Raw genomic sequence first — 13,938 nt, forward strand, 5'->3', positions numbered from 1 at the left:
GGGGGACTATGGCAAGGGATCAGGATGATAATGATAGTAGAAGAAAGCATTTTGGAAATAAGGTGTCCTTAATTCTGTTGCTCAGAGAACAGTTTGTCCATGGTATATAGTACTGGAAGCACTGGCAAGCAAAAGCACTAACATGAAATATAAACCTGAAACAGAATACTACACACAAAAATGGCATCTGTGAAGGGATTGTGTTTCTTAGTCATAAGATGAATGTGCCTAGTTATGTTTGTGAAGCATGCTTAACTTTTCCAATTACAGGTACAACATCCTGCTCTGCTGATACGGCTTTATTAGCTCGTGAAAAATGCCTGACATTCTTATGTGAGAAAATGAGTCAATTCCTTGAGCTGACTGATTATCAGAAGAATGAACTAAAGATTTATGACAGAACAAAGGAGAGAGAGTTTGTGTGGATGGACAACTTTATGGGAATCCACCCCTTTTTTATTCCAAGAGGCAAGAGACTTTGTGGGAGTGGGTGGACATTTATTCTGTGGGGGTTTTTTCCCAATAATTCTGTTATTCACTAAATCTAAGTAGGATACCTGAACTATTACAGAACAATTTATAGTTTGTTCTCAAGCCTTAGAAAAATGCCTTTTCTGCCTCAAAGTATGTTGATTGCAACTCGATCACATTTATTAAGACGATACATCTGTTAATTGCTTTCTTTGACTTTTTAAAATACCTGGTTAATGGCCTAATTTTAGTAGACTTTTTTGGTGTAACAAGGCTTCTTTAATTTTGAGTTGTAATTTTCTGTCACTTTGCATGGTCAGAATGTCTGCTAACTTCCACTAACTAAAGCTACAGCTCATCCTGGCCCTTGTGTAAAACGTGGGAAGCAGGGGTGCTGGGTACAGTGCTAAACAGAATGGAGACTGATGCCCTGCCTTGCTGTAGCCTCTTAAAGATTCACTGCAATTTTTGCGAAATTATTTAGTCTCTGCATTTCAGTTCGTCATGTGACAAATTAATGCAAATGGAACCATCAAAATATTGCTTTCTACCCTTAAAATACAGTGAAGGGACTAATAAGTGATGACTATGAGCTTTCTAGTTCAGCTGGTTAGTTTTTAGTACATGGAGCTATGTGTTCCTAATGCTGTATTAATCATTCATCTTTTAACATTTTTATATTCGTGGATTGTGTTAGTCATGCGTAAAACTGTACAAGGTTAATGCTTCTTTGTAAATTGCTTAGTTTCCCTCTGCTTATTAGATCACAAAATGAAGGATCTCTTTCATACTAAACAGGTATCAAGATGTGTAAGATAAATTTGTGATTAATATCTTGTATACCTGAGCAATGCTGTATTACAGAATTTGGGGAGTGACGTCCCAGTGAGCTATACTGGCTGGAATTTGGCAAGCAAGCTCTCCTCGCTGTATGTCACAATAACAGTAAAGAAAACACGTGCCTAGCAGCGCACTTTAATTAAAGCACTCTTCCTTCACAGAACTGGCAGTGTATGGAACAGATTAATATGTTGTTCTATAACATGACTGAATTGTATCCTTCAGTGCCAAATTTTCAAAAGCTGCTTTTGAGTTTTAGATGCGCATGTCTGAAGCGCAAGGACAGATTTATGACTTTTCAATGATGGATCTCTAGTTTGGGTCATGAACCAGGAAGCGTCGAAGTTTCATGGCAAATTACATCATATATTCATACACTTTTTGCAGAATTCAACATAAATAGGCGGAGATGGGCTGAGATACAGCTGTGGGTCAAACAAAGTATATGTGCCTGATTCTCTGAGAATGGGATACAAGCTTGATCTCCATTGCTTGCTGTAATGAGATCAGCAACTAACAGACAGAGTGATCTCATTCAGAAGCACACTGTCAGCAGCTCCAGCATAAACATTCTGGTTTAATTGTTTTCTGGTTTACCATTCCTTTGTTTTAGGCCCTGTTCTTCAGAGGAACAGCATTACAGATTATGCTCTAAATGCCGGGACTACAGCAGTGAATGCACAAAGACTGTTAAGAGCCCTACAACTTAACAAACCGATTTTGTTGGAAGGGTCACCAGGAGTGGGCAAGACCAGTCTAGTTGCTGCCCTGGCAAAAGCCTCGGGAAACTGTCTTGTTCGAATCAACCTGTCTGAGCAAACGGTAGAATAAAATAGTGTCTCTGTAACTTAGTGTTTGTGGCAGGGGGGAGGTTTTGTTTAACTTAAAGCATAGTTCTTTTTAACTTTGGCACTGAGTCTGAAATGTCAATTTTTCCTTCTTGGTCTCAAGATAAAACTAAATGGGAAGGGGGAACCAGAAAGAGCAGTGAGCTTCTGTGAGCGAATGCCAATTCCCAGATTTTTCTGTTCTTTTCAAGTGAAGACATGCGTATCTTTGTCTACTACTGTTTTTCTTGGCTTCTGCAAAGTTACTTGAAAATAGCTTTAAGGCTTTTTAGCTTCTGTTCCAATTTAATTTTTTGTTGTTAAATACAGTAACTGGTCACTGGAGTCCTATCATGGAAAAGCTTTTAACATCTTGCAATTACTGCATTTTTTTTTTTTTTAATACCTACATTTTAGCTCTATTTAAAGGGGAGGGAGAAAACGTGAAGTAAAGTTAACAAAGGCTGTTTATGAACTTTTGTGGAGTTTTGTAATCTCCCCCCTCCCCTTTCTCCACTCCCAAAGGATGTGACAGATTTGTTTGGAACAGACTTGCCTGTTGAAGGTGGGAAGGGAGGAGAATTTGCCTGGCGTGATGGACCACTACTAGCAGCATTAAAGGCTGGACACTGGATTGTATTAGATGAGGTAAATTCAAGTTTGGGGCACAAATAAAATGGAATGTTCTGGAAGAGCAAAGGTGATAATTTGGCATGTGGGATAAATACCTTCAAGGGCTGATGATTGAAATAGATTTTGCTTACTTTTAGTTATGTGCATCTAGTGCCACATTGAAAGTGATCGTTCCGCTTCAGAGAAAATTAATCTCCCTCTACTAAGTCCCTCTGCCCATTGGCTCCCCATAGAGGGAGTGTAAAAGACCGGCTTTGACTAGACCTCTTTTAGACAAGAGAACAAGGATTGAATCCCAGCATAAATTACTGCAGAAAACCAAGGATAGATTTGATTTACACTTGAAAGTTTTTGGAAAGAGTGTCAACAGAAGTTTTGGTACACATGCTCTTATATGGATATAATTTCAGTGAAATAGAAGGCGTTTTGCTGGAACTAATACACTGTGTTGGGTGCTGATTTAATTGAGATGAAGAGGAGTTCCATTTTGCCAGTATAAGCGATCCTGCCACCACAGGTTTGTTCCTGTACCATGTAGCAAGTGCTTTCAAGCATATGCGTGCACAGAGCTCACTTCTTGGCAACGTGCATTCTGATTATTGCAGAGTGCAAAATCTTAAATTCTTTAGTTGTTTACATACCTTTTTTTCCTATTGTGAAGAATACCACTTTAAACAACCATGATATTTAAATAACCCAGACTGCCTTCATTTAAAAAAGAAGCAAACAAACAAAACACTCTGAATGTCACAAATGTATGAACATATCTTCAGAAGAAACATCTTGAATATGTGGATTTTACAATGGAGAATTGTTTTGTTGTTATGGTGAAAACACAGTACAAATAGCAAGTGCACATAAGGAAAAGTGCTAGTTATAGTTTCGTTGCTCCAGTGTAATAACAGTCTAGCTGGAGGTAATATCATATGACAGTGCTAGGACTGCAAGGAAATTGAATTTTACCTTCTGTGTATCCCAGACTGTTAAGCTAGAGATTATGCAAAAGTGTTCTGTGGAGCATTAATATTGTATCCTTATTTCTTTCCTCAGTTGAATCTGGCTTCTCAGTCTGTATTAGAGGGGCTAAACGCATGCTTTGACCACAGAGCAGAGATTTATGTTCCAGAATTGGGAATGAATTTTCATGTACAGCACAAGAAGACTAAGATTTTTGGATGCCAGAATCCGTACAGACAAGGAGGTGGAAGAAAGGGTCTGCCCAAGTCCTTTCTTAATAGATTTACCCAGGCAAGCTTATTTGTTTGGTTTAAACTATGTCATGATCCTGTCTTGTAGTTTTCTGACTATATCAACACACTGCTTTTGATTCTACAGGTGTATGTTGATCCACTGTCAGCAGAAGATATGGAGTTTATTGGGAATACGCTGTTTCCTGCTATTGAGAAAAGTATTATTGCTAAAATGGTTGCTTTCAATAACAAGGTAAATATATATTTTAATTTTTTTTTGTGTAGAAGTAGGCAGAATGCAGTAAGATTAAAAAATTAAGTCTAATGTTACAGTTCCAAGCATTTTTATAGAGAAGTGCATGGGTAGAAAAGAGGAATGGAAGTTTATGCTGAAGAAAGTAAAGAGCACCACTAAAACCCACCTGAATTCTTGTACCACTATGATCAGATACTTGGTTGATAACTGAAGAGGCGTTATTTTTCACAGAAGATTAAAAGAAAAAAAACATATTAAAAAAAAAAAAAGGCTTTGTTCTACAAAAGGTGGAAATAATTATGGTTTGGTAACTTGGTGAAGTGAGTTGAGAAAATAATGGTTTTCCACACATACGGATTATTCTTGAAGCACAAACAAAATGAGCTATATCTTAACAAGAACTGAAATGTGTATTTCTGTTTCTGGTCTGAATTTTTAATCTGGTCTTTATTATGGGATGTTGTTACTGAAAGCAGCATCTGACCTTTGCAGAAGCTTGTAAGGATACATGGCATTCTTCTGGAACACTGGGAGACCAATAAAAAGAAATTCTTTCCTGATAGGATTTGTCTATGGCAAAGGATTCAGAGGTGCTCGGATCTAAAATTTTGCTGATATAAAAGGTTTTCAACAAGCATTAATTGCAAGGCATCAACTCAGTAGCTATCTTGTGGCTTAGATGCTGCCATTTTGCGCAAAGTGCAGGTTATAAAAGTCACAGTAAGAATTTTATTTATGGTCATGCTTCTGAAATTGTGTTTAATCTTCATGTCATGAAACAAAAAAAGTGTAGTAATATTAAGAGAAAGTAGTATTCTGTAGCCTTACGTAAAATCTTCTGTGGCAGCATCTTACTGAATACTCATTTACAGAGTGCAAGAGTAAAAAAGAAAATTGAGCTGAGTGTTAGAGAATTAGTAGAGGAGAGAAACTAAATCAAGCTTTAGCTCCTGACATCTTCAGAAAAGTGAATACAGCTTGTTCTTTCTATTGTCCTCTGTCTTGGAAGCAGTGCCAAAGGCAGAAGTTCGGTTGAATTTTTTAAAAAAATATTTGAAGACCAGCACATGGGTGGAATAAAAGATTTACTTCTTTTAATTGCTATTGTTTCCAGATTGACAGAGAAGTAATGGCTGAAAAAAAGTGGGGACAGAAGGGAGGACCCTGGGAGTTCAACTTACGTGATCTTTTCCGCTGGTGCCAGCTTATGCTTGTTGACCAGTCACCAGGATGTTATGATCCAGGCCAGCATGTATTTTTGGTATATGGAGAAAGAATGAGAACCAGGGAAGACAAAGAAAAGGTGAGCCGTGTGTTCTCCTTCCTTGCTCTTCAGATTGTCAGGAAGTATTTCTAGAAATCCAAGTGTAAATCTGAAGATGCCTTGCAATTCATTCATAGACATTACCTCTTACAAAAGAAAAATAGGTTTGTTTGGGATTTTGAGGTTTAACATATGTACCTGCTCCCCATGTCATTTAAAATATCAATTTAATTACCTACTAGTGTAAAAGCAGAAAGCTGGTGTAAATGAAGGCAAGTAGCATAACAAAGGACTTAGAGCAAAACACAACATATTCTTGTGTGATTCTGTATTAAATAATAACATTCTTATAGAAGTGGCGTGGGTTGCATGCATATTTGTGAGGAAAGAGGAGATAGGGAACAGAGAAGAAATAGCACTGAGATACAGAGAGATTCTTAAAGTTATGGTTAAAAAGCATTTGTGTCAGTACAGTAAGTAAAAATAATGTCCCGTAATTCTGCCCTTCCCTGCCAGCATTTTTAAATTGTTCTGGCTTGGATTTCTTTTATTGACTTTTACTTACCTGTCACTTCTTTCATCTGCCTGTCAAATTGCTCCCCTCATTCTGTTAAACTCACTGCTTAAGGTTCTTCTAACAAAACACACTCACTGCAGTTGTTATTCCACCTTTGCCACCTACTTATCCCCCTCTTGCCTAGAAATCCTTCACTTTTGTTTAATTTCACAACATTTAAATGGTATTAAACTAAAAGTCAATCATATTGTAAGACTGAAGTTACTGACTGTATGTGACTGGATATTTTTCTCATGGGTTCACTTTCTCCTTCCTGTAGTAGTAGTATATTTTTGTGTGTTATCAAAGAACTGATTTATGGAGTGACTTCTTTCCCAGTATTTTGTTAAAGAGAAACATTACTTACAGTATTTCAAGTCACAGGAAACCATGGTTAATGAAGGGATTGCTGTGGGCAGCTCACGCTTGCTTTAATTGCTTGCTGCATTTTGAGTGAAATGACGCTTCTGATTAAACTGTGTTAGTTACTATCACACGGCTGTGGAGCTGAGAGGGAAGGCTACTTTAGAAGTAAAATCTTGAGAACAATGGATAACTTAAGGCTGATAAGTCTCTCTTTTTTGCTCTTTGAACTGGTTTAGGTTATATCTATATTTAGAGACATTTTTGGCCAGGAGACTGATGTGTATACAGGAACCAGAGAGTTTCACATCACTCCATATAACGTTCAGGTAAGCTGTTGACAAGAGGTTTTGTGAGTGGAGAGAGAAGGAAGCAACTTGCACAGCTGAGCTCCCATTTGCCTCTGAGCATTCACCCGTATGTCTCTCATCCCTTCCAGATAGGTTATTCAGTTCTTTCTCGTGGCAACTATATTCCTCGTCCTGGCAGAAGTCTCTCACTTCTGCATCACTCACTGCAGTCCCTCGAGTCTATAATGAAATGTGTGCACATGAGCTGGATGGTAATCCTGGTGGGCCCGGCAGCTGTCGGCAAAACCAGTCTTGTTGAGCTGCTGGCCCATCTGACTGGCCATCGATTAAAAATCATGGCAATGAACAGTGCGATGGATACAACTGAACTCCTGGGTGGATTTGAACAGGTAAATACTGTTTTGGTAATATGGCAATATTTCTTCTTCCTACCTAACAGTGGCCAGTCTACTGTGATCTTAGTGTTTAAGCACCAAATGGAGCCTTAGGCACCACAGTCTTCTGGATGAACTAACTCCATAATGGCATGTTTGCAGGTTGATATCAATAGGCCATGGCAGCGCCTGCTGGAAAAAGTGGAGAATGCTGTGAGCACACTAGTAAGGGACAGTCTTCTCCTGACAGAAATTTGTGCAGATGATGCTGAACTTGTGCTGCGTGCTTGGAGCAATTTCATCCTGAATTACAAACCCAAATCTCTGGGTGAAGGAGGTAGAAGTGTTACAGCTGAATTAGTGAGCAAACTGGAGGGAATACTTGTACTTACCCAGCGACTAAACAACAAAATAAATTCTTACTCAAAGGCAGGTATGTATGGCGGGCAATTTAAAGTAAGACTGTGTGTTCCTCTGAAGAAAATAAGAGAAATATATAAATCCGCAGTGAAAACTTGGGGGTGTTTTCTAGGTTTTTTTGTAGTTAATACTGTTGCTTCATACTACTTATGTAACAGCCTAGCTTCTGAAAAAGCTACATTGGTGGTGGTTCTTCAGGTTTATTTTTTGTGTAGTTACACCTGGTAGCGATCAGTAGTCCACACTCAAATTCTCCTGTACCGAGGTACTCAACATATGATGCAAAGCTCTTAATCTTGTATTACTAAGAAAGGGAATTTAGATATTCTATTGTTGCATTTGTTCTCTGAAGCATTAATCAGTTGAGCTTTACAAACGTCAGCAGAATAACGTATGGGTTGTTTTTTCTTCTTTTTTTTTTTTTTTAAATCATTGTCTAAAATATGGCATTAATTCCATCAAACTGCATCTAATGGGGGAGAAGGGATGGAGAAAAGTGTCATTTAGGGAGAAAAGTGTCAGTCTATTTTATATTCCTCTGTGCTTGCAAACCCACTGTGTCCTCGTGGATTTTGCCAGTGGGAGGCTACTCAAAGAGTTGGAGCCTCTGCTGTTTATGTTCCCCTGAAAAGTAGCAAGCATATAAGTTTGTTAACAAAATAACTACTATTTTTCTTGAATGGAATGGGAAGCTACCTCAGTAATGTAAGTCTTGATGTAAGATATACTTCCTTTCAGAGTTTGCTCACCTAGTAGAAGAGTTCCGGCGTTTCAAGCTGCAGCAGGCCCAGGCTGCTGACCGTAACAGCCATGGCACTTTTGAGTGGGTGGATGGGATGTTGGTTCAGGCCCTGCAGTCTGGAGACTGGCTGTTGATGGACAATGTTAACTTCTGCAAGTAAGAGATTTTAGTGGCCTTGTTTCACTGAGTAAATCCCTTGACCTCCCTAATTGACTTTGCCTCTTACTGTATGGTTCACAACTGAACATTTTGCATTTGATAACAATACATGGGAGCAGTAACTTACATTTTCTGGAAGAGTGTTTTCCTTGTTAGACAGCTTAGCAGTTGATAGTTTTGCTGATACCTTATAATGCAATTAGCTGTTTGGCTTTTTGCTTGGTACCATTTTGATTTCAGATCAGAAGGGGATCAAATTGTTACCTTTTTATAACCATATAAATTTCTTTTTAATATAGCCCTTCTGTGCTGGACCGCTTGAATGCTTTACTTGAACCAGGAGGTGTTCTTACCATGAGTGAGAGAGGTGTGATAGATGGCACAATTCCTACAATAGCTCCTCATCCAAACTTCAGGTGCTTTGCTTTTCTGCTTTTTTTTGCCTTTTTTTTTTTTCCAGACCAAATAGCAGATTTAGAAAAAAAATGTCTGCAGTGAGCCAGTCTTTTGGTATTTTGGTATTTTTGTTCAGTCTGCCATGTACTGTAGTGACACTGTCTGTCTGGCAAGGAAGAAGACTGCACTGTGATGAGCATATGATGGAGAGCTTAAGAGGCTTGGCTTTATATCCCTGTTGCAGCACAGACTATTACACTGGAAAATTCATAGCAGTATTACATCTGCCTTGATTCTCCATTTCTAGTTCAGGATTTCAGCACTTCCTTGTCTCACCGTAATGGAGGTGAGGATACATGTCTTGAAGATGGTGAAGTATTCAGATATGATGGTGAAGTATTCAGATATGTTGGTAACAAAAGCTGGTATATGGACATAATTTTCTTCCCAGCTTTTTCCATCCCATCCATAAATTTGAGTTTCCTGCAGTGACAGAACTTAAAAAAAAAAAAAAAAAAAAACCCAAACCCCAAACCAACCAACAAAACAAACAAACAAACAAACAAAAAACCCCTACCAAACAGACAGCCTGTATTGTCTTAGACCTGAAGTAGTCTCTGGGGGAGATGGGAGGAGAACGTACAAAGTATTCTGTATAATTCCTACCTTTTATAAATTCATGAAAAGAATATTGGGACTGATATGCTCCGATTCCTCTGATTTGGAAACAAGATCTTTGACTTTTCAGAAAACTGCTTTTGCTGAATTGTATCTCAGAAGTTTGTTTTTTTTTCTCCTTGCTTTTAAGGGATGTCTACCGACAGTATTAACTACTTGGGTGTTGGATACTTTGGTTTTTTTAAATAGCACAGGTTTATCTGAAGCCATTGCTAAGACTTTTTTAAAACTCGTCTTTATAGCTCAGAGGCGTAGTTGCTAACTTTTTTTTGTAAGTAGGCAAATGATACAATAGGCATAGCTCAGATGTAACTGAGTTAAAAACCGTGCAATATATCTGTGGCTAATTTCAAAGTATCGTTATTCGTACAGATTTCTCATTTAAATTCAGTAGATGTCTGGCTTTCTAGATATCAGTGTCCCCATTTTTATGAAGATGAATTTACTTTATGGAAGACCAGATTTGGTGGTTCCGGAGTGCTAGTTTAAAGCCCTAAGTTACATCTTAAGAACGTAAGGCAGTTGGACTAGACTGTCATTGTAGGTGCCTTCCAACTGAACTATTCTATTCTAATATCCGACAGGCTTTTCCTTTCCATGGATCCTGTTCATGGGGAAATATCCAGAGCCATGCGGAATCGTGGGATTGAAATTTATATTCCTGGGGAGAACGATGGAAATGTATTGGACAATCTGGATTTGAAGTTACTCCTGCATGGTTTGGGTTTAGTGGGAGATAGCATTTGTGATGCACTTATGGCTGTGCATTCAGAAACCAAGGCGGCAATAGCAGGTAAGAAAAGTCTGTTTGGTATTTGTTAACAACTTGGGCTCACTACATATATTTGGATTAAGTCTTCAATGTTAAAGCTTGGTTATCTTATTGTGTCATGTCCTGATACAAGTAAAAGCATAAAAGTATAATCAGGTTGTTTTGGATTGTTTTTTGGGTTGTTTTTTGCGTTCTCAGGAAGTAGGCCCAAATCATAAAAAGATGGGAACTGGAGGTGCTTTGTAAGAAGACGTCAGACACTGGCAAGTGTCAGTTACCTATTGCTATAGGGAAAGTTAAAATCAGCGAAATTGAGGGTTTGCACAAGACCTGTTGAAGTTGTTCTTTGGAGCAAGATGACACTGAGTTTCATTCATCTCAGCTGCTTGATATCTTATTTTGAGTTTATCACCTATTATTTACAGTCTTGTCAGATTTTCTTATTAACCTTGGAAAGAACCCATTCAATTTTGAGGACCCAGTAGGATTAATTTGTTTTGGATCTTCCTCAGGGACTAAAGTGGTGTTTGTCCTCAGAGGGTTAAGGGACTGACAATTACTAAACATTCATATCGCCCTAAATGCTGTGTATCTTCCAGGTTCTGTGTCATCTTTGTCACCTTTGCTTCAGGCTGCTGCTTTAATTGTGCAGCAGATACAGAGAGGCCTTGGATTAGCAAAGTCTTTTTACAGAGCCTGTTGGGAAGTTTATGGCCGCTCACAACAACTGCAGATTAACCAAAAGGTAAAAGTCCTGTGTTTGAAAGCTTTTCTTACATCATCTCAATACATGAAAAATATCATTTCATGAGGCTAGTTTTTGAGATCCTCTATTTCCTAAGTGCCTGAGCAAGGGGTTGATGAAGATGGTGCTCTTGGAGTGATGAACCAAACCATTTTAAACACCCTCTCAGGGTGTCATCTGTCAGGTGATGAGGAGGAGGGATTAAGCGGCATTGGCACATTTTCTGTATCTTTTAGATTATGAGCCTTTTTTGGCTCCGGTGTAAGCAGTACAGTTCTGCATGTAACTTACTCTAACAGATCAGTTGAAGCTCCAGAAGTTTTTTTTTTTTTGGTATTGAATGGTGAAGTACAGTGAATTTCAGCTGTCACCTGTCCTTTCATGACCTATTTTCTCAGCCTGGTGGCATGCTACTGGAGACAGAGGTCAGATGAGTGAGAGTTGCATAAGGACTCTCAATCTGGGATGTGCTTATTGAGATATTCCCCAGGGGATAGATATGGTTTGTCGGATATTTTGTAGATAGTGGCTCACTCTTTTGCAGCATAAGGGAGCCAGAGAATATCCCAGTTGCACTCTGAGGCTTACTTGTTTTTTAACAGCTTCAGCTGACACTTTGGGATATTAATACTGATAAATCTATAGCCTGAAACACTGTGCACACTGTCATCTGGAGATAGCAATATTCACTTCCTATTTTAAGCTGTACAGTATGTTATTTCACTTACGGTTGGAATGTTTTGGTACTTTTATCATGTAGGTTATACAGTGTTTGTAGAACATTTGGTTTATAATGATTTCATAATCAATACATGTAATTAAAGAGTTCCCTGAGCTATTGTACTTGAATACATGTTTGAATATGATTCTGAGCTGCTTTTTGGTTGTTTGTTGTAGCTTGTGTTAGAATTGGTTACGAAGCATGCTTCGTCTCTGGCTTCCCGTGAAATTTGGGGTGACTCCCTGCTCGCAATGGGATTGTGGCCAGACTCCCTACCTACAGGTCTGTTTGCAGCTGAAGACTCACTTCTTTCAACAGTCCGGAGTGATGCACAGGTCCTAATGTATTGTCTGAATAGACTAAACCTTAAAAACTGCAGGTAGGCAAGAAACACTTTTTATCTAATAAATAAGAAAGAAACAAGATATGTGTGAAATACTGGTGGCATGTCGTTGTTCCCTGCAAAACTTTTGTCTTGAGCAAACTGTGTGGGTAGAGACTGTGGTAGCCACACTCTGTAACTGAGGCTCCTGTTACCTTTCCACGCAACCACTACTGATACAAGTTTAATTATTTATTGTTTTATTCTTCGAGTATTATTCAAAATACTTGACTCTATTCAATCTTTGATAAGTACATTTGACCCATTTTGAGTTGACTTAGTAGTAGGCGTTTAGCAGAAAATGTGAATGTAAACAGTGGGTTTACAAGGTAATAAGAGCCCCAAAAATGTCTTCCTTCAGTTTCCTTCTGAGCTTTAAAAAAAAAGAGTAATTAGGTTTAAATATACTAATAATACTCTGTACTTCCTGCTTTCAAGTAAACAATTATTCATCAGTTATTTTAGGTCCAGTAGCTTCAGGTGAAAAAACAAATTTCCTCCTTCAAACAGAGCTGTCTGAAAGAAGTCTCAGGGGCCATACGCAAGAACTCTTTTAATGATTTCTTGTGCAATATAACTGTTGTTTTCACAACACTGGTGCAAAATCTTGCTTCCTGCCCGCTTTGCGTAGTGACCTACTGTGGACAGGTACTGTGGTTTGCTTTCAGTGAAAGAACAAGCTGTAGAAGTTAGTAGTAAGATACAATGTTGAAATTGTAAAATCTTAGCAACATGCTGGGTTTTTTTATCAATGACACTTATCTCCTATCTTTCTTTTTTAACTTAACTTCACATATCATTGTGGTGCACAAATCAATTATAATTTCTCAATGAAATGCTGTGCATATTCACTTCTGGCACTGCATGAATTTTTGGTAATAGTGAGTTCCTAACAGTAGACACCCCAAACTGATTTGAAGTTGGAAACTGGCTATAAAGCTAAATAAAGAGAAGAGGAGAGATTATTGCATTGCTGCCTTTTTGCCTGAAGATAGTTGCATGCAGAGTAGCTTGACTTGCAAAATATATTCTTTCCTGGAACTGGCAGTTCAAGCCCTTGATTGCTGGACTTCCACTTCTTTGTGTTTCAGGACACTACCGCTGACTCTGCAAGATCTTCAAGAAATTATGCAGTCCGCTAATCCTGAGAGTATCAAATTCAGTGCTGTTGAGATAGATGCAAACTGGATGGATGAAATGGAAGTTCTCCAGGCTGCAGTGAAATTGTTCATAGAAAAGGCAACCAATCAAGATTGGACATTGAGAGTTAAATGGCTTAACTCCTTAGCCAAAAATCTGCCACAGGTGCTTGGTATGTAATTATTTAACTTTCTCTTTTGCCTAAGGGCTGACTTACTGTATTTTCACAAATTGTAAGTCTTCTAAGTTCAGACCATTCAAATGATCTGACATGAAAGTTCTCAACTATCCACATGTATTGGGATTGCGTGGCCAGGTTTTGGTAGCGGGGGGAATACAGGGGTGGCTTCTGTGAGAAGCTGCTAGAAGCTTCCCCTATGTCTGATAGAGCCAATGCCAGCCAGCTCCAAGATGGACCCGCTGCTGGCCAAGGCTGAGCCCATCAGCCATGGTGGTAGCATCTCTGTGATAACATATTTAAGAAGGGGGGAAAAGAAAACTGTGCAGCAGCAACTGCAGCTGGAGAGAGGAGTTGAGAATACATGAGAGAAACAACTCCGCAGTCAGTGAAGAAGGAGGGGGAGGAGGTGCTCCAGGCACCGGAGCAGAGATTCCCCTGCAGCCCCTGGTGAAGACCATGGTGAGGCAGGCTGTCCCCCTGCACCCCATGGAGGTTAATGGTGGAGCAGATATCCACC

The 13,938-nt window shown here is 38.9% G+C and overlaps 1 protein-coding gene across 1 annotated transcript in view; it reads left to right on the forward strand.

Moving 5' to 3' along the window:
- MDN1 (midasin AAA ATPase 1) overlaps nucleotides 1-13,938 on the forward strand; it is a 111,535-nt gene that overhangs the window by 43,126 nt on the left and 54,471 nt on the right. Inside the window, exons 36-50 of the mRNA XM_009281958.1 lie at nucleotides 271-468; nucleotides 1,925-2,133; nucleotides 2,664-2,786; nucleotides 3,822-4,019; nucleotides 4,107-4,214; nucleotides 5,332-5,520; nucleotides 6,640-6,729; nucleotides 6,840-7,100; nucleotides 7,248-7,518; nucleotides 8,244-8,403; nucleotides 8,706-8,822; nucleotides 10,065-10,273; nucleotides 10,852-10,997; nucleotides 11,895-12,097; nucleotides 13,192-13,412. Coding sequence (XP_009280233.1) covers nucleotides 271-468; nucleotides 1,925-2,133; nucleotides 2,664-2,786; nucleotides 3,822-4,019; nucleotides 4,107-4,214; nucleotides 5,332-5,520; nucleotides 6,640-6,729; nucleotides 6,840-7,100; nucleotides 7,248-7,518; nucleotides 8,244-8,403; nucleotides 8,706-8,822; nucleotides 10,065-10,273; nucleotides 10,852-10,997; nucleotides 11,895-12,097; nucleotides 13,192-13,412 — 2,703 coding nt within the window. The remainder of the gene's footprint in view (nucleotides 1-270; nucleotides 469-1,924; nucleotides 2,134-2,663; nucleotides 2,787-3,821; nucleotides 4,020-4,106; nucleotides 4,215-5,331; nucleotides 5,521-6,639; nucleotides 6,730-6,839; nucleotides 7,101-7,247; nucleotides 7,519-8,243; nucleotides 8,404-8,705; nucleotides 8,823-10,064; nucleotides 10,274-10,851; nucleotides 10,998-11,894; nucleotides 12,098-13,191; nucleotides 13,413-13,938) is intronic.

The sequence above is a fragment of the Aptenodytes forsteri genome, unplaced genomic scaffold (genome assembly GCF_000699145.1).
Source record: "Aptenodytes forsteri isolate BGI_AS27 unplaced genomic scaffold, ASM69914v1 Scaffold20, whole genome shotgun sequence".
NCBI lineage: Eukaryota > Metazoa > Chordata > Aves > Sphenisciformes > Spheniscidae > Aptenodytes > Aptenodytes forsteri.